Genomic DNA, 23,946 nt, shown 5'->3' on the forward strand with positions numbered 1-23,946 from the left:
GTTTGTACAGTGAATCTATAGTTTGTTACCAATTACCCCTGTAGATGACTGCAGGTTAGAAAGAACATTCAAGTGATTTTTCTTTATTGGTTTTATTTTTAACCACAGGTTTCTTGCTTTTTTTCTCCATTCAGCTATATAAAGGAAACAAACCTCAAAAACAACCCTGAAGAACTCAATAAGCTGATCACAAAGACGTCTTTTGTTAGCACATGGACACCCAAGTCAGGGGCAGTTCTTGATATGGCCAGAATCTTGAAAGACCCATTGGATAGGTGAGAGTGTCCCCTAAAGGAATTTACTGCACAACGTTGAGCGACTGCAAACTGACAAAACACATTTGTGCTGTTAATGTTATGGACCTTAATGTTTTTGTTATTAATCTAAACTAATCTTGCACTAATTAACCTAAAATAACACAAATTAGTCCAAGATTAGCAATAATCGGGGTGTGTGAAACCAGCCATTAAAGTTACTGCTTTAAGGTCTGTACTTACATTGGCGATCAATTGGTCCCAAAGTTTGTTCCTTGTATTTTTTAGAGAGTACAGAGTTTAGGAATAACTGGAGGTGATGCTTAGAGAGTGCGGTAGGAGTAAGGATTACATTTGTTTTGATTCTGGGTTTTTTTCTGTTAAGATTTCCATTACATGAGAGTAGATGTTAAAACTTCATGCTGATTTGAACTCGGCTCTCGCCAAGATAAGCACCAACTAAGATGTAGCTTTACAGTAAACTAATGTGATCCATATGTGTCTCCTTCCATATGATGATGTAGATATCCTTCTGTCTGGTGTTAATGGCTGAAGTGTAATGCTGGCTCCCAGGGATCAGCTTATTTTGCCTCCCTGGAGCATCAGCACACACAACGGCTGCGATGCTGGCTCCGGGGATCAACCACAGTGCGGCCTCCCCAGCGCATCAGCATGACAACCGTCTGGATTGAGCTAAGTAGGGTACATCTCTGGGGTTTTCAAGTGGGCACCTTCCATCCTCAGTGTTTCGTCGACTAGCCCACGACACCTCAAGAGAGCTCGACGGTGATTCTGGCGTCCCAGCATCACCCCCCTCCGTCCCCCACTCAACTCAGCCCAGCTTACTTACCTGTTCATCAGCGTTTCTTTCTTTCTATTGTGCTTGAGATCCCCAGCCAGAATCTTTCCGTCTCAACCACAGCCAGTTGCTGCTCCTCTCTGCTGCTTCAGATAAGTTCTTCACTGTGCGATGCAACTCTTGGCCACTGAATCCGACGTCTCTGAGAAACCGGGTTGTAGAGTGTGCCACAAATCCTCGACAACCCACTTCCACTGGGTAAACCCGAACTCTCCATCCTCGCTGTTCCGCTTCAGTGGCTAGTTGAGCATACCGCAGTTTCTTCCTCTCATACGCCTCATCTACAGCATCCTCCCATGGCACTGTTAACTCTACCAGGTGAACAAGGTGTGCTGATCCAGACCACAAGACAATATCTGGTCGAAGGTTAGTGGTGGCAATCTCAGGTGGAAAAATAAGCCGTTGACCAACATCTGCCAGCATTTTCCAGTCTCTAGCAGCTTCCAGTTGTCCTGGGCGAGGATTGGTTTTAACACCTTTTCTTGGTGGTTGCTCTCCTGGGCGGAGGAATGTTGTCTTTTGTGTGTAATGTTTTGATGGAACAGGTGACAACTTATTGGTCATGTTACGCTTGTCTTCCAATGCTAAGGCCAAACATCGCAGCACCTGGTCATGGCGCCAAGTAAACCGTCCTTGGCTAAAGAGCCACCTTACATCCTGTCAAAATGTGCCTTAATGTTGCAGGTGATGAACACAAAGGACATGAGGGATCCTCTCCTACCCAGAGGTTTAGGTTCTGTGGTGATGGGAGAACATCATATGTTGACCTGATGAGGAAACTGATCCTGCTCTGTTCCATTGACCATAGGTCTTCCCAGCCAATCTTGCGTTGTTCCACACTCTCCCATCTCATCCATTCTCCCTGCTTGGCCTGGGAAATGGCCTTTATACACCTCATCCCCTCCTCCTGCTTTTGCACCTCGTTGACTACCAGCTTCCTCCTTTGAGCTGGGGCTGCCTTGTGCCATGTAGGAGGAGCTGAACTGAAACCAAGACCCCCTCTTCCATGCTGAACTTGCCCCATGATATCACCAATTCGAAGGGCAGCCTTTGCATCTTCCACAGCTTTCTTTGCCGCCCACTTTCTTCCAGTTTTCAACACAGGTGCTGCCTCCCTTACGCATTTATCGCGTGACTCTACTAATGTCATTTCCAGTCTGACCTTGGCGCACTTAAACTCCTCGGTTAGAGCAGAGACTGGTAGCTGCAGTATTCCTTTACCATAAAGTCCCACTCTGCTGAGGCAGCGTGGAACTCCCAACCATTTCCTGATGTATGAACTGATTAAAGCTTCCAGCTTCTCTACTGTTGTCAAAGAAACCTCGTACACAGTCAGTGGCCACAGCAACCTCGGCAGTAGACCAAACTGAAAGCACCAGAGTTTTAGTTTACCTGGTAGAGCGCAGCTGTCTATGCTCTTCAACCCTTCCACTGCTTGTTGTCTAACTTCTCCCACACGAACTGTGTCCTTTAGATCCCCGTCGTACCATCTCCCAAGACTCTTCACTGGCTTCTCAGACACTGTTGGTATTGCCTCACCATTAATGAAGAATGTTTTATCTGCTACTTTGCCTTTTAATTATAGAGATGCTCCTTGATTTAGTGGGGTTGAATTGCATTCGTGCCCATTCAATGTTATTGGTTAATTTGCCCAATAATCGATTAGTGCAGGCTACTGTTGTAGTCATGGTTGTCATGTCATCCATGTATGCTCAAATTGGTGGTAGTCACATTCCAGAAGCCAAGCGCTCTCCTCCTACTACCCATTTTGATGCCCTAATGATTACTTCCATTGCCATGGTAAAAGCCAGTGGAGAAATGGTGCATCCTGCCATTATTCCCACCTCTAGGCATTGCCATGTAGTGCTGAATTCTGAAGTTGAAAAACTGAATTGCAAATCTCCAAAATAGGCTTTCACTAAATTTGTTATTGTCATCGGTACACTGAAAAAATCAAATGCTGCCCAAAGTAGTTCATGTGGCACTGAACCATATGCATTAGCCAAATCCAGGAATGTCACATGGAGCTCCTTCCTCTCCTTTTTAGCTGATTGAATTTGTTGCCAGATCACATTGATGTGTTCTAAGCAACCTGGGAAACCTGGAATGCCCGCTTTTTGTATTGAAGTGTCAATGAAGCAGTTATTTAATAGGTAAGCTGACAATCTCTGAGCAATAATGCTGAAGAAAATCTTGCCTTCTACGTTTTAATAGGGAAATGGGAAACTGACTGATGCTTGTAGAATCTTTTTCTTTAGGTATAAAGACTCCACCTGCTCGGCACCATGCTCTTGGTACAACCTGTTTTTCCCATGCCACTTTCATCAATTTCCACAGAATTCGTAGAACTCCTGAAGCACTCTTGTACACTCTGTACGGAACTCCATTAGGCCCTGGAGATGATGAAGCCCTTGCTTTTTTCACAGCTTGCTCTATTTCTTTCCACTTAGGTGCACAGTCCTCCATTTGGTATTCTGGTGGATTGATAGGTGGGATGTCTGACGGAATTGACATAGGCTCCTGCCTTTTTGAATCTGTATGTGTTTCCTCCAAATATCTCTCCAGCTCAACCTTAGATGCTTTTAGTGTGCCATTCTTCTCACTAGTGAATAACTTCTTTACACATTTGAATGGGTCTTTATAAAAGTTAGCTCTCGCACGCTCCTTTTTGTAGCGTTTCCGTAGGCGCTCAGCTCTGCGCAATGTTGCAAGCTTATCTTTTATGACCCTTTGTAAGAGATTGAGTCCCTCCTTCTGACTTTGTTCTGCTCTTCTCCATTGGTTCCTCAGCTGTCTCCTTTCTCAAACTAAGCGTTCAATCTCCTGCTGCCGTCTAGACTTTCCAGGAATAGTTTGTACTTTTTCCTTCCTTTTTTCAACTCCAAACCTCTCACTTCCATATGCGTAGATGATGTCCCCAAATTTATCCAGCTTCTTTTCAACTGTTCCACTTAATCTTTCCAATGCAACGCAGAGATCTGTGTTTACTGTGTCCCATGCAGTTTTCTCACAAGCTCTTGGCCATTTAACTCCAGGTTTGTGCCCGTTGAGGTTCTTTTCTCTCTTATGCTGGTTTGTCTGACCGGGTTCACAAGGATCATTAGGTTCATCACTAACTCTGTCCATGCAAGTCCTCCTCACATCTATGACAGGGGTGCTGATATCCTGCGAACTGTGGTTTGCTTCCTTTCGCTGGATTTCATTCGACTGACTTGACTGACTTCGTAAGTACTGATCAATGCGAGGCCCTTGTCCCTTCTCCCTCAAGCATTTCATTCTCCCTTGATGATGTTTATTACAGTGAAGCCATAATTGATCCTCCTGCTGGAACAAAGTTGTACAAAGACAATTGGGAGTTTGATGTTTATGTGAACGAGATCAACACAGCAATCAGCAATGAGATATTCCAGCATAACGACTGGATCAATTTCTACTACAACTGGGCTGGATTTCGAGACTACAATCTAGTGATACGGGTAAATAAAACACACTTTTTAAGATTGAGACATTTAACATTGTCAGATTTCACACGTACTACTTGTATTGTTCTGAGTACACTCTTAAACTCAGGGGAAACGTTTAAGCAGGACAGATATTTTGGACTCCTGTAGTGGATTGTTCGTGCACTGGGCTTGCAACGTATCCAGTCAACTTTTAACAATCAAGAAAATCACACAGACTCGTTTAATTTGAAGTTTTAACTAAATCAGAGCAGTAATAGTGCTCCTTCTGTTTATTAAATGCTTAATAATGGATTGAGTGGTTGCAAGCCACTTTGGATCCCTGCTAATAGGCTATCTGTGCGTTTCCAGTGCCTTTACATGTTTTAACAGCATTCATACTTCAACACAGCAATACAGGTATGGTTGTCACATACCCAGTTGAGTGATACTTGACTGGAGTTTTACCTTGGCTTTTATAGTCTTTTCTACATTTTAATACGTCAGAAGACCCAATTAAATCAAATTATTTGCTCTGTTTTGACAGCTCTTATCTTTGTGTGAAACATATATCTAAGAAATAACGGCGACTCCCTTTTGAAAATTAATTGCAGCCATGCTAGCCATAATTATAGGCAACCATTTTTATACATGACCCTAAGCATGCTGGGATATATTTTGTTTAATAAACGCATTAGCTGCACCTCTGTGGAAGCCCTTGCTTTCAATATACTTGGTGTCCCTCATTTACCCAGGTGTTTCCATTTTTTTGTCACTAACTGTGTGTGTGTGTGTGTGTGTATATATATATATATATATATATATATATATATATATATATATATATATATATATATATAATATATATATAAATTATAAACTACTTTTGTATTATGATTTATATGGAATTGACAGTGAAGTAATTCTAAGAGCATCTAAAACAGTTTGAAATATACCTAGATACCTAGGTTGAAGCTTTAGGAGTGGTATGACATCATGAACTGGGCTCATTTTCCTTGAGATGACTCCCAGATATTTAATGTTGTCTGCACTACATTCAAACTCTACCAAGATGTGGTCTCATTTTAGTATTAGTCTACTGAATCCAATTTATTGTTGTCTGCCTATTCATTTTAACTAGTGTCTTCTTTTTATCATGCCATCTCATGATAAAAACTTGCACTGACTGCACCTTGGTATGTTCAATTTTTTATTTTTTTTATCTTATTGAAATCAAATCTATTTTCAATACAAAAAAAATCTTTTAAAGAGGTGCCTCCAGTACAGTATGAGAAAAATAAAGATAAGTTTTCCATAATAGTGGGAAATGGCAGAAAGATGTTTATAGCCAGCATTGTATCTTCAATCATCCATGCCACAGTCAGGGATTGTACAGTTGAAAAGGTCAGATTTCTTTTTAAAAGTTTGCATGCAATAGTGAAAAAATCCATAACCGCTAAATAATATGTCTTGCAAATCAGACCAATGAGTAAAACCAATCGTCAAGGATCAAAGATTTTAGACTGGCCCTTACATTTATTTGAAACTTGATCATCATAATGTTGTTTTTTTTATGCTTAGATGATTGAAACAAATGATGATTTCAGCCCTTTACATAGTGGGTTTGACTACTTGGTTGACTTCCTAGACCTCTCGTTCCCCAATGAAAGACCTGCGAGAGATCACTCCTATCTCGAGGTAAGCTTTAGGTCTGGTGTTAAATAAAAGTTTCCTCTGGTCCCCAAATGTGTAAATTAGATTTATAGAATGATTTGCGTTCCAAGTTCATAAACGTACACACGCACGCACGCACACACACAGAGACACACACAGACACGCATTACCTCCAGATCAACCTCTGCAAACGGCAGCTGAGACCAATCCTGCTGCTTCTGCCTCCGAGCTACCGTAACATTACACTCAGCTTTCAGCAACTCACTCAATATGAGCATATCTTGCCCCAACACAACTTCATATGGCAAACTTTCTAAAACTCCCACTGTCATAGTACACTGCTGCTGTTCCACAGTAAGCTGCAGTTGCATAGGAGTGTTTATCACCATGTACACACCTAATATTTAGCCTTGGCTCACTTATGGCCCCACTATCAATTAAATCGGTCGGCGTAAAATATGTTTAAACAGCTGATGCTGCATGGATCAGTGTGTGATAATTCATGTGACAATATAATATAATATAGAAAAGTAAAACATTTTAAACAATATTCATAGTTGAATGTGAACTCCAGAAAAAAAATCTTGTGATGTCTATTTAAAAAATACCCATTTCAAAGCTTTCTCAGTGAAAATTAAATGACACAAAAAAAGTTGGTGTAAATTTAAAATAACTAAACCATCTATATGTCCACATGGATGGGGCACACTCTATTGTGCAAGAAATACTTTAATAAGATAATAATAATAATAATAATAATAATGCAAACCTCAAACTGTTGATTTTCAAAAGTCTCTGCTTACTACAGTATCTTTTCAAAAACGTGCAATATCATTTCTGCATTTTTTTTTTAAAATAAAAACCAAATTGCTTATCTCTCTTCAAATGAATGCTAAGTATTAAATTGCCTTCCAGAAACATGAACAAGATTGGCCAAATAAATCTAGATGTAAGTTTGCCATCAAAGTTACATTAATAAAATATTTTATTTTAGATAAAGAATCGTGTTGGAGTCATGCGACAGACCGTAATAAAGGGTTTGCTGTGGGATGATCTTTACATCGGCTTCCAGAACAGACTCTTCCGTGATCCTGACATATACCACCATCAGTAAGTGTAATGCAACATTCATGTACAGATTAATAGAAGAGAATATTACACTACTAGTGAGATTTTAGTATCAGTGTCGACCTCTTGTCACATCCGCTCCAATTATTGGATTGTTTCCTGTACAGAAACAGGTGACCTCCCATGATTAAAACACTAATAAATATCTGTGAATGTGTATTAAGACATTGTTTAGAAAACAGTCACGTTATAATAAAGGGATAACCCATGTCAATATGTAAGTGTGATACTTTGAAAGTTAGAAAATGAGTTGGCCCCATGCAGATGTAAGATAGAAAGGGTTTGATGCCATTGGGTTAACTGTTAAGCATTATCACATTTTATATATTGGAGTTATGGTGCTTGTTTGTGTAACTTCTGCTTCAAACTTGGCACTCTTCTATGCCACTTCTCACCTGTCTTGCAAGATGTCTTACTGCTATTTTTTCTACTTGGCTCTTCTTGATTTTTCATAACCACAGGGCCTTCGGTGAGTCTGAAATTTAATTTTCATTTTACACCTCAGATATGTATTGATAATTTATTCACTATTTTAAAAAAGTTTTCTAGTTTTTGGAGTTTTTTAATTATTATTTTTTAAATTAGTATTATTGTTCAATCTGCAGGTTTTGGAACCATTTCCAAATCAAATTGCCGCTGACCCCACCTGACTGGGATTCCTATCTCCAGAGTCGTGCGAGACAGGGCTGTATCCTACAGTAGAACACAGTTAGATTATACAAGTCCATGAAAGCCAGTTTGAACCAGTCCCCTGAAAGTATGAAAGTTACTTTATTTAATCTGTCTCTCACAAACAGTTTTAATGTTCACCTTCTGGCATTGCAGCTTTATGTATCACACACGTGTGTGTGTGTAAGACTTACAGATTTTCAAAAATGTCATTCCATTCTATAATGAATGACCCATCTTCCAACAGACCATAATATTAGGGAAATGTACACTGTATGTACAGGTGTAGTTTAGTTTGGTTGTAAACAATTAGACTTTCTCTAGTTTCTCAAAAACCAAGCAAAACATGTAGCAGTAACTGAAGTTTGATTTCCATGCATCTGGGATGCTGATATGGGGAAGGGTATTTAACCAAGATGAGCAAGTAGATTTAGCTTTTTCTTAAGAGTAAAACTCATTTGTTTATGAGGAAATCACTCAGGAAGTGCAGAAATCATGCAGAGGATTAAATTATCTGCAACAAACAGTACGGAGACTAAGACATTATGATTTAAATCATTATTTTAATTTGGAAGACATCAAATTGTTAACAACAGTATAGAATTAAAGATATATTCTATTTAATTTATTGCATCAGGTGATACACAAAATAATGGTGTCATATATTGATAGTGTCATATTATTAAATTGTATTAAGTTGAAAATAACGCTACTTTATAATTTTGAAAAGACTAGTGTCTTATGCGAAGAATGTTTTTACTACGTTGAACATTCTATAATCGCTCAAGGTGTAATTCTTTTAACTCTTTCAGTCGTGAATTCTTTTTTGTCAAAATGAAGTTATATAATTCAAAAAGGAACTCATATACATATGACTTCTGACAGCATATGGTAACATATGGTGCTATTTCAGGACTGAAACCTAGACTTGGCAAACCATCCCGCCTTCTGTACCTGGCGTATGTTCCTCTTGGTACCCAGCAATTCCAGTAATCCATTTGTAATACTCCTGCTGACCTGGACTCTGTAACTTTCAAGAACAGATGTAAGGTTGAATGCCCTGCACTGTGTAGGCTACATTGTGTTATATGGTTATATTATGGCAATACAATAAACGGTTTGCTTTTATAACAACCTGTCTCATTTTAGACTCAAAAGTCTGCTTGGAGTCACCACATGCTCATTTCCCACGTAATAATGCTGCTTCTGCCTTGCTCTCTCCCCCCGGACATTACAAAGTTTAAACATTATGGCAGAAAAACACCCACACAGCAAATAAAGTGAACATGTTTCTGATCAAACAAAGAAGACATTGGTTATTGTTTTATGGAAAACTCAATAAGCCCTCCTTCATTTGTTTCACAAGTGCATTTCAGGTTTTTGCTTTTTGCATGACTGCATTCCTCTTTATCAGTTTCATCATCATAGTAAAGAATATGAATCACCAAGTTTAATGACAATTTGTATAGCTGTTATGCTGGTATATGCAAATATGTAAGCGTGACATCCCCAGAATCTGATACTGTCAAGAACTTAATGTTCCCAGATAGCACAGCAACTTTGGGCCAACTTGGGTCCAAAACGTCTGAGCGACTTTGGAAGCCAATGTCGACCCAACGTCATTATGCTCATTGTGCCAGCATTGGCCTGACATCGCTAGCCAACCATGTATTGAACATAGGCAAATTTTATTCCAATCATTTATCCATGTTTATGTATATGTAGTATACCTTGTTCCTTCAGTGTCCTTATCATGTACATATCCCCTGGTGTTCTTGGAAGTAGTTTCTGTGTTCTTGAGCTTGCAGAAAGATATCCTTGCAGAAGCTACCATTATAAAAAAAAAAATCACCTTTTTAAAGTTTATTACTTGTTGATTACATTCTAGGTCTGGTTGGGGTGCGGGAAGCTTATATAGCTACAGAAAGTGATACATCTTTCTGAGGTATAACAAATTGTTTTAATCCTAAAACTAAAACGGCCTTGAATCACTTTATGTAGTAACAGTGAGAGAGTCTTTTTGATACACTCTATGACATTAAAAGGGAGATGTCAGCAGTCGTGTCTCTATAGCACAGAGGTAAAGTTAAAAAAAAAAAATTGCAGAAACACATTATAAGTGGTGTTTTTCTCTGTATTTTCAATACATATCGCCCCCAGATTTAACTACCAAAACAGTAAGTTTCATTCAGATTCCCCACACCAGTAAGACATCAGTTAAAATGGTATATACAAATCACTCATTCAGGAATAACAAGTACCAATGTTATTAAAAAACAGTAGCTAAAACATTTAAAAGAATAAACGACAAACGTCTGATCTTGCTTCTCAGTGACAGAGGATTCCAATACAATTCAGTTCAGGAACTCAGTGATACACACATCGGGTTCAATTCTAGATTTACTCAAAAAAAAAAAAAAAAAAAGAAGTGAAACAATAAACTGTGCTTTCAACGGGAAGGGAAACTGAGAAAACAGAACCCCTTCATGATCGGTATTATTATTATTATTAGTTTATTTAGCAGACGCCTTTATCCAAGGCGACTTACAGAGATTAGGGTGTGTGAACTACACATCAGCTGCAGAGTCACTTACAATTACGTCTCACCCAAAAGACAGAGCACGAGGAGGTTAAGTGACTTGCTCAGGGTCACACAATGAGTCAGTGGCTGAGGTGGGATTTGAACCGGGGACCTCCTGATTACAGGCCCTTTTCTTTAACCACTGGACCACACAGCCTCCTAGATACAAGTTACTACATAATTATCAGCCATATTAATATTTCTACACAAATTACCCATGCATCCATAATTAAGCTGTGCTTTATAAAATGTAGTTTTTCCTTTTTTGAGGTAAAAGAAAGAATCAACGTGGTTTGACTGGATCACAAGCATAATCCAAGTGGTTTGATGGATGTGTGAGCCCTTTCAGAAGTTTACAAAAGAAAACAAATCTACTATAATCCAAAAATCTATTTTAGTGTGTACATTTTTTTAAAGTTCAAAAAGATTTTCATAAATACAACAGATACAAATGTTTTATGTATTTATTTATTTATACAGTCCTTTTCAAATGTGTGTGTAGCTGGCAAGATTTCAAAGATGTTCACATTATAATTAGCTACCAATATTAACTTTTTTGGTCAGTGGCTTTTCTCATAATTCATTATCACCATTATGCTTTCAAGGCAAAAATTATGCAATGAAAGAAAACATGAAAACGATTCTGTTTTTTACTTCTGATTAGAATAAAAAAATGACCATTACATATTTAAAATATAGCTGCAAGCAGCAATGACCGGGGTCCAAGCGCCAGACCATGTGACCGATGACCGTATATCACATGTGGCATAGTACCCCATTGGCCTCTACTAGTCTTTGTACTATATTCTACCATAGATTAATAGTACAATGTATGCTGAAATTTGATTTGCTCATGGCCTCCATGTTTTTTGATGCAGCAACTTTACTTTTAACAAACTTCCCTGACAACCTCCCTGAGGTTAAGTATGGAATGTTTCTCTTCAATTGGCAAAACAGTTTCATAGAAGATGTTACAATATTTTTGACAAATCCGATATGGCCACCAATGCAGTTGGATAGAGTCCATATGGTTTCTTATACATGTTCCTCAGTCACCATGGCCCTATCTGCACTCTGTAAAGAGTTAGAAGCTAAATATTACATTTGACCTTAAGCAGAGGTCATAGGTCACAATCAGTCATTTTTTAACTTACTGAAATTTTGATCTTTTCTTGGTAATTCTTTTAGATTTTTATTTTTGTGGTTTCACCCCAAGTCAAAGTTAAAAAAAAAAAAAAAAACAGTTGTTAATGTGTAAATTTCTTTAGTTTTCTTTCATGCGTATTTTTTGGTTTTGCCATGTGATTTCCAATAAAATGACACCTCCCACAAGTCTGTGGCACAAACCGTTTTTGATAAAAGGTTGGGTAACTTTAAGAAGCGGGTAGTGGGACTTCCCATCAACCACATGTTGACCTGATAAGTATAAAAATTTTAATTTGCGCTTGCTTGCCTGAAACAACCCAAAGAACCAAATCTGGTGTAAATCGGACAAAGTTGGGTGATTTGTCACGGAATGACCCCAAGATCAAATTTCGCAAAGTTATTAGAAATACAAAATAGTCTGCACTGTATTTATCATGTTACCGTTTACTGTACTTTAATCTCAGCATACCTCTGTGTGCCGTTTTAGATTGTTCACCACTTAAAGTCGGACTACGCCACCTGGTGGATAAACTACGGAGTATGGAGGGATTTTTTTTTTTTATTTAAATACAGGGAATTAGATAAAAACTGGAAAAAAATTGTATGCCAAAAAAAAACACGATCCAAGAAATGGTAAAAAAAAAAAAATAACTGGATAAAAAAAAAATTGTCCAAACCAAAACAACTAAACAAAATATCCCAATCACTGCGTATATGCAGTCAGTTCTTCAAAATTCGCGGAAGAAAAAAACACAATTGCGATCTTATGCGTTGCTGTCCTCAAAGGAAAAATTAAAATAACGCAGAACACTGCAAGCAGCCACATTCCACTGCAGCCCGCTTCAGGAATGATCTCTGAATAGGAGAGCAGCGTTAGTTCCGTCTGTCAGCTTCCCCAGCACGTCTGCGGGGTCACAAGCACTTAAAAATAAATAAATAAATAAATAAATAAATAATCCACTGCAAAGATCTCAGTCCAGAAAAGTTTATAAACGTTTCCCATCTCAGTTCTTACCCCGTTCCGTTGCTTTCTTTGCTTCTTTGTTGCTTGGTACGTTATGTTCCACAGCTCTCGTTTCTTACCACATTACATTCCACACGTACGGCATTTCATTTCTGCTCTTCTCTTCATTCCAGCTCGCTCTTCTTTCTTTCTTTCTTTCTTTCTTTCTTTCTTTCCTTTATTTTTAAACTTCCTTAAGCTGTTCTTCATTTCTCATTCAGTCCCGGTTTGTAGTTAACAAGTAATCAAACTCTAGCGCATTTTACACGGGGAACCTTTACAAAACATTAGCGTCAAGATACAACAATAATATCTAACAATGATACCGATATAACTTTGTGTCACTTTGCACTTTCTATAGACTTTCTTGTGTGTCCTTCGTTTATCTTTTTTTTTTTTTTTTCAAATTCAATCAGCTGTTATTGCTGTTACTAAAATGCAGCCGTGCCTAATAAAGAAAATCCAAAAACATTTGTAGAGGGTTCCCGAGTGGCTCACCTGGTAGAAACAGTCTGAGTAAAAAATATGCAGACTGTGGTTTTGGAGAAAAACATCCAATTCTGTATTGTATATCTCTAAACCACTTCCTCGTCCCTACTTGATAAACAGAGACTAATTTGCATTCGTAAAATTAGTGTACAGCAGGCTATGTTTTATCATTCAAAACCTGTTTGCTTTAATTATTTGAAATTGCTGTAGATTGTACTTTAATCCAGGGGTTCTTTTTTAACCTTTTTTGAATCAAGTCCCACCCGTCATCCTGTGACAAATCCACTGGCAGCAGTCTTTTTGGGGGTTTCCTAATACCAGTACAAACTCTACAGCCAGCCTCACAATAACTGCTGAGTGCTTTTTTACATGAGGGCTGAAGAAAGAGAAATGCTTATGTTTTATGTTTAAGAAAGTGAAATGGGTGGTTATATTAAGAATTTGTTTTGTGCAGCTACTGGCAGCAATAGAATCAGCTGCATTAGTGCCAGTAAAAATCCTATTGGTATTAATATCTGCCAAAAAAAAAAGGAAAAGAACGCGGACACACACACATAATTGGTACCTTTTGTAAAATGGATCATCCTCTCACTCTTTCAAAAAAATGTGATGAATTTAACGCTAGTTTCTCCTAAGAAAATATTACAGGAATCGCTACAAACTTAAAAGCACACGTTTCACACAAAAAGAAAACAACAAAACATTTCCCAGTTTGTAAAATCACTTTCAGACTTGCTTGTAAAATGTTGTTTTGAAATGTTGTATTATTCTTATAATTACTGTACTATTAGAACGCTCACAGCGCCCCCCTAAAATGTTTGACTGACCTACTTGTGGCAGAGAACCACGTTTTTTCCACCTGCAAAAATGCAGTGAATGATTTGTTTCAAACTGAATGCACTGTATAAATGCAGTGCCCAGTAACTCACTGTCTGTAGCTACACAGAAGATGGGGGGGAGTGAATCTTTGCGAATGATTGATTTGCCTAGAAGAGAAAAAAATCTGTATTTTAGGCACATCTATGGGTTTCCACACAAACACAAAAAAATAACATGTCAAATTCACCATGAAAGAACAAGCTACCACTAGAGGGAGTAATAACCCCGATCAGTGCCTAACTGTCAGGATACTAAAATGATATCAAAATAAGGGCTCTGCTAGTAGAACCAGCAAATAAAAAACAATGCTGTAGCCTTATTTTTCTATTGATTTATCTGTATTATCTGTTGATCATATTGTATGACCTTTTCATATACCACAGTTTAATGAAAATGATGGGGTATGTTCATGTGATATTAATACCACTGCAATTAAAACATAAGCAGACACTCCCTAGTTTTATGCATTGTCACTGAATGAAATATGCCAAAGAAACTGAGTTGCATCATATGAGGTGTTAGTAAGTCATAAAATAGTCTATTTTTTAATGGATTCAGTGGTGGCAAGTATTTAAGATCTAGATTAATTGAATACACACCATTATATGTTAATTTGATATCAATCGTTTGTAATTATTATTTTTATGACATCCATTAAAATCAAGCGCAAGAATTAAACACAAAAAAGGATAGAAATAAAGACCAGCTTTATTTTGTCTTTTCACACAATCGGTTCACAGTGGGGTGAGAGAATACAAATAATAATTAAAAAAAAAAAATACTCCCCTGTACTGCTGAAAATCACAATAGTAATGTAAATCATATGTTTACATATGTAATGATGTACAATGTTTGCCAATGTGGATAATTCAAGAGGTTTAATTTGACTTTACATTTAGCTACACCTTAATGAAGACCATTTCTAAAAGTATGTTTGTTTAAGTAAGCAGTTGACAAACGCTTCTTCATAGTTTCATCCCCACGAGTCCTCTGAGGATAATGTTCGGTGTTTTATTTGGCTCCTCAGACGTATTAAAGGATATCGCATGATTCATGCTGTCGCAGTAAGATGTTTCAGTATTGTTAAGGGATGTAGTCGTGGACAATTAGCCATTGACAGTTCATGAAGACAGTCCCAGGTCAGTAACAACTCCAGTCCAGTACTGTTGTTTGAAGGCCAAATATTAATACATTTTAAATCTATTACTGTTTCCAATATAGACAGTGGTTGTTTTGATAATGACATTGGTTTTTAACATTACATTATTATTTTTCTCAATGGAAACCAATTGTAATAAAATATGTCATCTATATATATACTGTATTTATTTACACCGGCAGGACTGACCGCCCTTGTCTTGATTTTATTTTATATACAGAAATGTTGTGTTTACTCAGAATGACTTATCTGAGACTAAGACAAACGTGCACTTAAATGCACAGGCACATTAGGGAATGCTGTTCTCAATCATCTAATCAAAGCGGATTGTTGCCACTCCTTGTAAATGTACAATAAAATAATGAAATGTCAGTTTTATAGAAACATAAACTTGATAATTTTTGGTTTTGAAACATTGCAGTTTTTTTTTTTAATCCATTTATCTCCATGGAGACAATTAGTAAATATTCCCCAAAATGCTAATGCAAAATTAAAAAATCTCGATTCACTTGAACACAGTTTAGTCTTTGTTTAAAAAATGCAAGTTGTAAATGAAAAGCATTTACAGTGTGACAGAGTATTTAAAGTGTTATGAATCTATAAAGTTGTGTTATGATCAATAATAAAGTTAAATATAATTAACTATAACAGCTTGAACATATAACCCCCCCCCCCCCCCCCCCAGCTCCCCCACCAGCTCCCCTTGGAAAAAGGAGTCTGTTGGCTGATCTGATGTCAATTTCCTTTTGCAATATGTTTGAAGCATTTGAAACAAATGATAAAGAAAACGATTTCAAACATTAAATATCTATACATTATGAATACAGGTGAAAGAAAATATCTGATGCACATGTGACACTACAAAAAACATTTTGAAGAATTTCAGATTGTGCATCGGGTATACTTGTGTGCCATTCATTTTTTCGTTCGTATAATATTTAGCCGTCTAATCTGTGGTAGTTATATATGTACTGGCAGGATTAAATGGCACAGACGTGTTTATAAATTTACCAACAGTAACACAACCAAAACCAATCAGTGTGAGTAACACCAACGAAAGAACAGTCCAACAGTCTGTCTTATTGAGAAGCCCTCTGTATGAAACAGGAGTGTGTAGTCATCTTACACAGGGCTTTAATGACTGCTGCATGGTTACTCAATATAACTCCATGTAGCGCTGCAGCATTTCATTCTATCAGAACAGCAGGCAGTGGGAAAGAAACGAAATAAAAAGGCTTTCAGAGAGAAGAAAAGCTAGCTCTGTTATATCCACCACTGTAGTCATATGTCACTGGTGGAAGGGAGCAGTCTGTAAAGAAGTGGGGGAAAGCAGGCAAGCTTGGGGCATTTTCCTCCAGCGTCGATGCCATGGTAGAATCAGAGTTACAATACAGTGAGGACTGTACCGGTACTGGGACTGCTCTCATGTTGTCATTTAAGTTGCAGTTTCCTGTCTTTTTACCCAGACTGCTGCACATGCTCCAAGGATCTGTGTACAGAAACCCCCCTACCAGATGATGAGGATCATATGGGCCATGCTCCATAGTAAGGTCCTGGTGGATTCTAACAGGCGTGCCTTGGAAAATGTCTTGATCAGAGACCATGTTGCTGTAATCTGGCCCCAGGAGTTCGAAAAACTCTGCTGCTTCGGGGTTACCTCGTTCCAGGTCCTTTAGGGTCATGCCCGAGGTGGAGGTCACTTTGGAGATATTGGCAGGCTCCGTGAAAAAAGAAGGAGGCAGGTTCCGATGCCGGAGGGGAAGCTTTTTACCCTTTTCTCCCCTGAGCTCCTTTGCAGAGTCGAAAAGGGCAGCCAGGCTCTTCGTCTGTAGATTGGACTGGGCTCCGTCTCTTTTTGGGGGAGGTTTGCACTGGAAGCTGTTGGTTGAACTGGTCGAGGGCGAAGCTTGTCTCTTAATTGACTCCTGGCTGGCATTCCCTGGTGCGATGATGCCCGTGCACCTCTTGATTTGCTTCTGCAAGTACTTTCTGTGGTTGACCTTCCTTTTGGACTTCACCGGTTTGTCCAGAGCCAGCTTAATGTTGCTTGAAGCAGAGTCAATAAAGCTCAAAAGATCCCTGGTGGTCTCCTTGAAGTCTCCTTCACACTCCATCTCACCCAAGGCTAGAAGGGCCCCGTCGTAACTTTTGTCCATTTCATAGTCCATGACAGAGCCTGGGAAGCAAAAATGCATGAAGTGCGGGTTCATGATTGCAGCCTGGACAGCCATTTCCTTGGATCCCAGTAATGATTTCCACTGACAAAACTGACAGACTCAATTTTAAATAAGCATCTTAAAGTTTCATGCTCCAGGGTGGTTTGCAAACCCTTGGTCTAACTGCCTGTGGTGCAGCTCCTGAGAATTCTCTCCAGCTAAATCTAAACAACAGTGTGAGGGAGGCTTTTAGATCTATAAGTGGGTTGGCGGAATGATGTCATGACATCGAGAAGGAGGAGGTCCCTCTAATTTAACTCTTTGCTTTCGGTTGACCACCTGCTACTAAGGAGTATTTGTTTGTTAAAGCATCCTGCTGTTTCATCCAGAGGAGATGTTAGGCAGGCATGGGGTTTAAAAAAAAATCTCTATTGTTCTATGAAGCAATTAAATGAGGGTTAATTTAAGTGCACCTGATAAACAGACTTTTTACTTTGATGGTTTACTCGATTTTATAAATATATCATTAGAATCTGGTCCTCTAAACTGTACAAAAAATACTATGGTATGTATGTTATTGCAAGTTGCTAAAGCATGGGAACTTTTAGTTAGGTCAGTTTTAGAATGAATTCGAATTATTTCTTTTTTTTAAAATATTTTATTTATATTTATATTTCCAACTTCTGAAGTTACCAGCTCAACAGCAGTTGCTAGAACAGGCACCAGTAATTGTTATACCAGTCCAAGGTAATATTGGTACCATTACTGACGCAGTATTTAAAAAAAAAAACGCTCTTTTACATGCCCAATTCTAAAACAATTCCTAAATGTTAAAGTTTGCCTCCCCCTTTAACAAAGCTTAAATCAGCACCGTTGTCAGTTAGTGCCTAAATGTTGCAGCTGAACTTAAATAAAATCCATTTCGAAGTGTGGGAATTAATAATTCTTTACATACTCTCTTGAGTTCTTTGAATCAGGCAGCTCTGTAATATATCAAAGCTGAGATCCACTCCCATTTATCCACCCCTGTCCAGCTTGAATGGGGCTTTAATGACTGTAGATTGCATTGGACTTGGAGTAAATGAATATCCGGTGAATTTCGGCGAGGGGCTGAAAGACCCTGATCCTATTATACTGACCTGAATTCATTCCATTAAATGGCTTAAAGAGCTCAGATACGGTTTGGCGGAGCACTTTATCACATCCTAAAACTCTTAGCAGTAGAAAAATAATAAGACTTGCTAAAAATAGTTTTAAAAACGAAAGTCGAATTTACATGTCAGTAAAGGATCCCCTGCGGGATTAAGAAAAGAAAGATGGCAGAGCACTGCAGGGATTTGGAGGCATCTCTTTGTATAGAGGGGAAAAGCTTCAAAGTTAAGCATCGATGTGAGTTTATACACAGAGACATTGCAATTCCAGTATATCTACTACTGTATATCCTGACTTATTTAAAAAAAAAAAAAATACTTACCATTTTATCTTGGAAACAATAAAGTAGGCTGAGCCAAAAACAGCAAACTGGTTAAAAATGGGTCTAATCTGAAGGCCGTTTCCATGTATAATAATGATGTATCTTCTAATAAACACATTAGAAATTATTTAGCGATCAAATACAGATATGCTAGCCGGTTCGCATAATTAAATGGTTTATATTGATATCAAAATAAAGTTAACATCAACAAACCTATAGTACAGCGTTAGTAATTCTAAAGATATCCATATTCTAGAGTATTTTTAGCAATATTATTTTGTGTATTTATTTCCCCTTTTTGCTACCTAGAAATAAAAAAAAAACACAAAATGTGAGTCCCTGCAATGCAAGAACTAGCCTTTTCTGAAGAAAAAGACAAACTGTAGTAAGCTTCTTGTTCTTCAGCAGAAATGTGTTTTTTTTATATAAATAGGACAGGTTTGTATAATCATGTGAGGGAACCCTTTTCTATGGGAAAATCTCTGCACTCCAACAGGTGCTACTGTTCCAGGCTTCGGCCCCATTTCACGATTGAGTCTTAATCTGCTCCTTGTGAAAGTTGATTTCTTGCACATTCCCATATCAGTGGGAATTTCTGCCCTAGCCTGACAAGTATTATAGGCTGCCTTTGACGTACAGCCCTACTGGGCCTAAATAGCCCCCATTCTTCCCTGTCTGTGAAAGGGAGCTTTGTGGCAGGGATTCATTTAACTGCACCTCACAGCCCTTCATGAAATTGGGCTCAATAATGAACAGTCGATTTAACTGGAAAAGCTGCCGGAGCTGTTAAATTAAAGGAAAATGAAGTGCAGTTCAAGCTCAGTGTGCCAGAAGAAATGTTGACCTTACGAAAATCCTGGGACAGCTCTGTAAACAACACTGCATTTTCAGGAAGAGTACTTATAAACGCTGCTATAACAAAAAGAAATGCTGATGCACATGAGCACTGATATGTGATTGATGAGCACATGGATGTGATGTGATAAATGTATATGATATGTTTAGGCATGGTTCAATAGGTGATAACAAGTTGTGGGAATACTTTCTATTTACTGGATTGTGGTCGTCTAAAAACTGGGCTTGCCTAAAAGAAAGTACACAAATAATACAGCTTCACAAACAATATTGTTGGCTTTTTGGCTAAAGGTGAAGTTCACATGCATAACATCCATGACCCTTGGTGACCAAGGGCAGCTGGTCTTCTGAATGAAGAAGTACAATCATCCACAGACCAGACTGGGCAAGCAGTGACCGATGTAACTTAGCCTTCATTATTATCTGAGTGATCTGTATCATTAGATAGGTATGTTAACATTTAAAGAGGGGGTCCCCAATCTCATTGCAGTTTGGGTGAGGAAGCCAAAGCCAGCTAAGAGAAAAGATTTCTGTTATAGTCACACCCTACACTTGACATATTAACTTACTGTAAATCACAGGAACAAAGTTTAAACTCAGGAACTACTATTAAACATGAAGAGTGTTGCTGTCTTTCATATGTTCTGTTCACAGGATGATATCTATTCACAAGATAAAAGGAACGGGAATGTTGACACATTTTGGTTATTTAGATATTTCACAGGGAACAACTTGACAACATATAACTCTTTTCTCCTGCCTAACATACATGAAAACGTTCACGTTTCATTGTAATCATTCACATTTCAATCATTGTGTTCATTCAGTGCAGTCAATATTGATGCAAGGTCTTGTATACAGTTTTGCATTTTTTATGATTTTAATGCCGTGGTTTACCTTACAGCAACACCTTTGTTTTAAAACCACAGGTGAATATGGGGGAACAGTTGTGCGAGTATTGTATAAAACAACAATAAAATAAAACATTACACTGATGAAAGCTGGGTTACATTGTTATTTTATTGGTTTAGTGTCATCAGATGAGAAAGTATTAAAATGTATATTGTGGTAAATGTATTTTCCTTATCAGGGCATTTTAATGAGCAAGGCATTGGTGAAACCAATTTGTTTTCAGAATGAGTTTGTTTCATTCTTTTTTAAACTGACTATTTTCCCAAGGTTTTTTTCTAACTCATTTCAAGGTGGTGCCGTGAATCATTCAGTGTGGGGGGGGGAAATGGAGGCGTTTTAAAGAGAAAGAGTGAACAGCACAAACTGTTATTATCATGTAAATCCCCTCAGAGAATGGGCACAGTGAAACTGATAGCACTGATCTGATTATCTGCAGCCCAATACAAGTCCAGGCCCTGAATGAGACTCACAGAAAGGATGCCATCAGGACACAAAAAAACAGCGACAAAACAAAACGAAACTTAGCAACAGTGTAAAAAACAAGCTTTTCTCAGCCCACAAGGAACAGTTTTATGAGCATTTTTTTTGTGTTGTTTTCAGTTTAAAAAAAAAAAAAAAAAAAGGTTAAATGGACATAGAATTTAAGAGCCATTGATTTGGTTTTCTTCTCTCTCTCTTTCCCTCTTCCTGAGGTTCAGTCGCTATTTAAAACCAAAACTATAACAATGACTGGACTTCAAAGAGGGAAACAAAGAAAGCAACTACTGTATTGGATCTAAAAAAGAAACCGCAAAATGAGACAAGTTGTACACCGTTTATCACTGTGAAATACTAGGACTGTATTATTATGTGTTTAATCTAGTTTTAGGATTGTGTATTTAAATTAATCTTATTTTTTTAAAAAGCTTGAGGTGTATATTTCTCTGAATTGGTGTTAAATAAAAATTAAGCATTATTTTCCAATGTAGCAGCCATCACCTGCTGGATAACTGGCAGTGGCTAACGTTAATTATGAAGTTAATTATCTTCAATATATGGACAATATTAATGCTATCATAAACTGAAAAAAATTAAAGTTTCTGTTTTGGCATGGATAGCTCAGACTGCTTGAAATGTATGCTGCCGTTTAAACCGAGTTTCAGGTCTCCTGTTAGCTTTAGAGCGCATCCACAGGACCTAGGGATAATTAACATGCCATTTAGAACCTGATTGGCTGAGACAGTCCATGAGGATTCATAATTGGAATTCATGGGGAGGTTAAGTCATGTACACCCACTGTGTTTTAGGACTACGACATTTCACATGTCACCCGATTCAAGCGGGTGTTTACTGTAATAAATACATGAATAATCAGTACAAGAGATATAATGGACAAATATAAATGTAGATATAGGCATACTGTAGGATTTTGGGGCAGTATTGTGGCATACCCACACACTGTTTTTGTATGTTTTGTGTTTTCAATAGAAGATAACAAAAAAGTAAAACTGGTATTCATTCCTGTGGAGTAGTTCCTTTTATTTGTTTTCATTGTAAAGATGAACCATTCTTCCCAGACATCTCGTCAGCCCCCCCGCTTTGCTGGGGAGTGTTTACCATGTACAACACATCTTAGCCTTGTCTAAACTGCTTTGCCGTTTTCCCATCAGTCCAGCCCTGCTGAAAAAAAATGACATCATCAGAGAAAAATGTGACATTTTCGCTATTCTACATTCAGAGTCCTCTCACTATTGTGCTGCTGGGCCACTTGCATTAAAAGGCCTGGTGCCCAGATTCCGGAAACGGCTCTCTATAGCCACAGAAAATGTTCCCAGGTTTCGGGGGAGTGGGTGGGGGCTAGGGGAATGTTCTAACAAAATAAATGCAGTTAGTTACTTCATTCTGAAACCAGAAGAGGTGTTAAATTAAAGCAAACTAAAGTGCAGTTCAAGCTCAGTGTGCCAGAAGAAAACCTTACGAAAATCCTGGGTATGACTGGGACAGCTCTGTGAACAGCACTGCATTTTCAGGAAGTTTACTTGCAAGCACAAACATTGCGAAAAAAAGAAACGCTGGTATACTTGAGCACCGATATGTGCTTTATTATTTTCTCATGGATGTGATCAAACTTTAATTTTCCTCTCAAGAAAAGAGCCCTTAAAAATGTACATTTCCATAACAATGGGTCATCTAACCCTAAATTCTGAAGTACAGTATATATTGCTTTAAAAAAAATCAGTTTTTTACAATTAAAAGAGTGAACTGTTGAACTAGAAAGCAAACCATAAAACGAAGCTATCATGGTGTTCTGTTACTGTTCCATTACCTGAAAGGTAAACTTTGTTTACCCAGGAAAAGGGAGCATAAAAAGCAAGGCAGGGACTATTAGGAAAGTTTTGATCTCTGTGTGTTAGTTAATCTTACAAAGCTACGAATAACACCATAAAGCCTGTCCTAAGCATTCCCAAAGCTGAGTACATGCAGTACCACCACATGCAGCATGCTTATGATAGCATTCTAACAAGGTGCATGTCTGCGACCTGAACTAAATCAACTAGGACACATTTCACTCACACTCTTTTCCAGTTATTAAGTCATATTTTATTTTTTTTCAAAATTTTTTAATTTACTGGCCTATGTGTGTTTTTGTGAACACTTTGAGGCAACTGTGTTAAAGTGGCAAAAACATTCTCTGTTGTGTTGTGTTGTATTGTATACATTGAGCATTCTACATATGACTTTTTAAAGGTGGTAAAACGCTTGCTCAATGTCAGTGTGTGCCGGCTTTAACAGTGACTGTTCAATCTACTCAAAGGCATCAGCAGACTCTGAAACTCACTAGTTTTCTGCTGTTTCCAACCCTCAGCCAATACAAACTGACACACTGTGGAGTAATCTCTTCCCTCCAGTGTGTGGTCTATGTCTCTAGTCTTTAACACTGACAGTACTGGGCGGCAAGGTCACGAGGTCATCGGAATACTAATAAGAAATCTGATTGATGACAGTGTCAGGAGAAAGAAAGGAGGACTAAATTAATGACTTCTACAAGTTCTGTTAAAGTTTGCTCAGTACCCTCCCCACCCACTTTTCATAACGAATCTTCCCCATGATCCTACATTTTTCAAAAAGCAAAGAGGAAATAGTCAAATATAGTCTGTTTTTTTAATAAGGGGCTGGTTCACTGGTTCATTGGTTTGTTCCCTTTTGTTGTTTGCAGTACCCGCCAGGCTTGCTCACAAGGTTAAAGAATCAAACACATTTAAAAAAACACTTTGTTTAGCTCCAATCT

At 38.0% G+C, this 23,946-nt stretch overlaps 2 protein-coding genes across 8 annotated transcripts in view; one reads left to right on the top strand and one right to left on the bottom strand.

Moving 5' to 3' along the window:
* Positions 1-23,946, top strand: part of LOC117973014 (cytidine monophosphate-N-acetylneuraminic acid hydroxylase-like) — a 38,222-nt gene that overhangs the window by 11,666 nt on the left and 2,610 nt on the right. For all 7 annotated transcript variants that reach the window (XM_034923822.2, XM_034923825.2, XM_059030995.1 and 4 more), the window contains 5 exons: positions 135-275; positions 4,415-4,589; positions 6,135-6,251; positions 7,222-7,337; positions 7,961-8,043. In XM_034923822.2, coding sequence (XP_034779713.2) covers positions 135-275; positions 4,415-4,589; positions 6,135-6,251; positions 7,222-7,337; positions 7,961-8,043 — 632 coding nt within the window. The remainder of the gene's footprint in view (positions 1-134; positions 276-4,414; positions 4,590-6,134; positions 6,252-7,221; positions 7,338-7,960; positions 8,044-23,946) is intronic.
* LOC117406581 (protein FAM181B-like) lies at positions 15,956-17,868 on the bottom strand. Its single transcript, XM_034010700.3, has one exon. The coding sequence runs from the start codon at positions 17,510-17,512 to the stop codon at positions 16,520-16,522; it is 993 nt and encodes a 330-aa protein (XP_033866591.1). The 5' UTR covers positions 17,513-17,868; the 3' UTR covers positions 15,956-16,519.

Source organism: Acipenser ruthenus, chromosome 9 (genome assembly GCF_902713425.1).
Source record: "Acipenser ruthenus chromosome 9, fAciRut3.2 maternal haplotype, whole genome shotgun sequence".
Classification (NCBI taxonomy): domain Eukaryota; kingdom Metazoa; phylum Chordata; class Actinopteri; order Acipenseriformes; family Acipenseridae; genus Acipenser; species Acipenser ruthenus.

Excerpts from the sequence above, each read along its gene's own strand:
- LOC117406581 (XM_034010700.3), bottom strand. The coding sequence starts at position 17,512 with ATGGCTGTCCAGGCTGCAATCATGAACCCGCACTTCATGCATTTTTGC.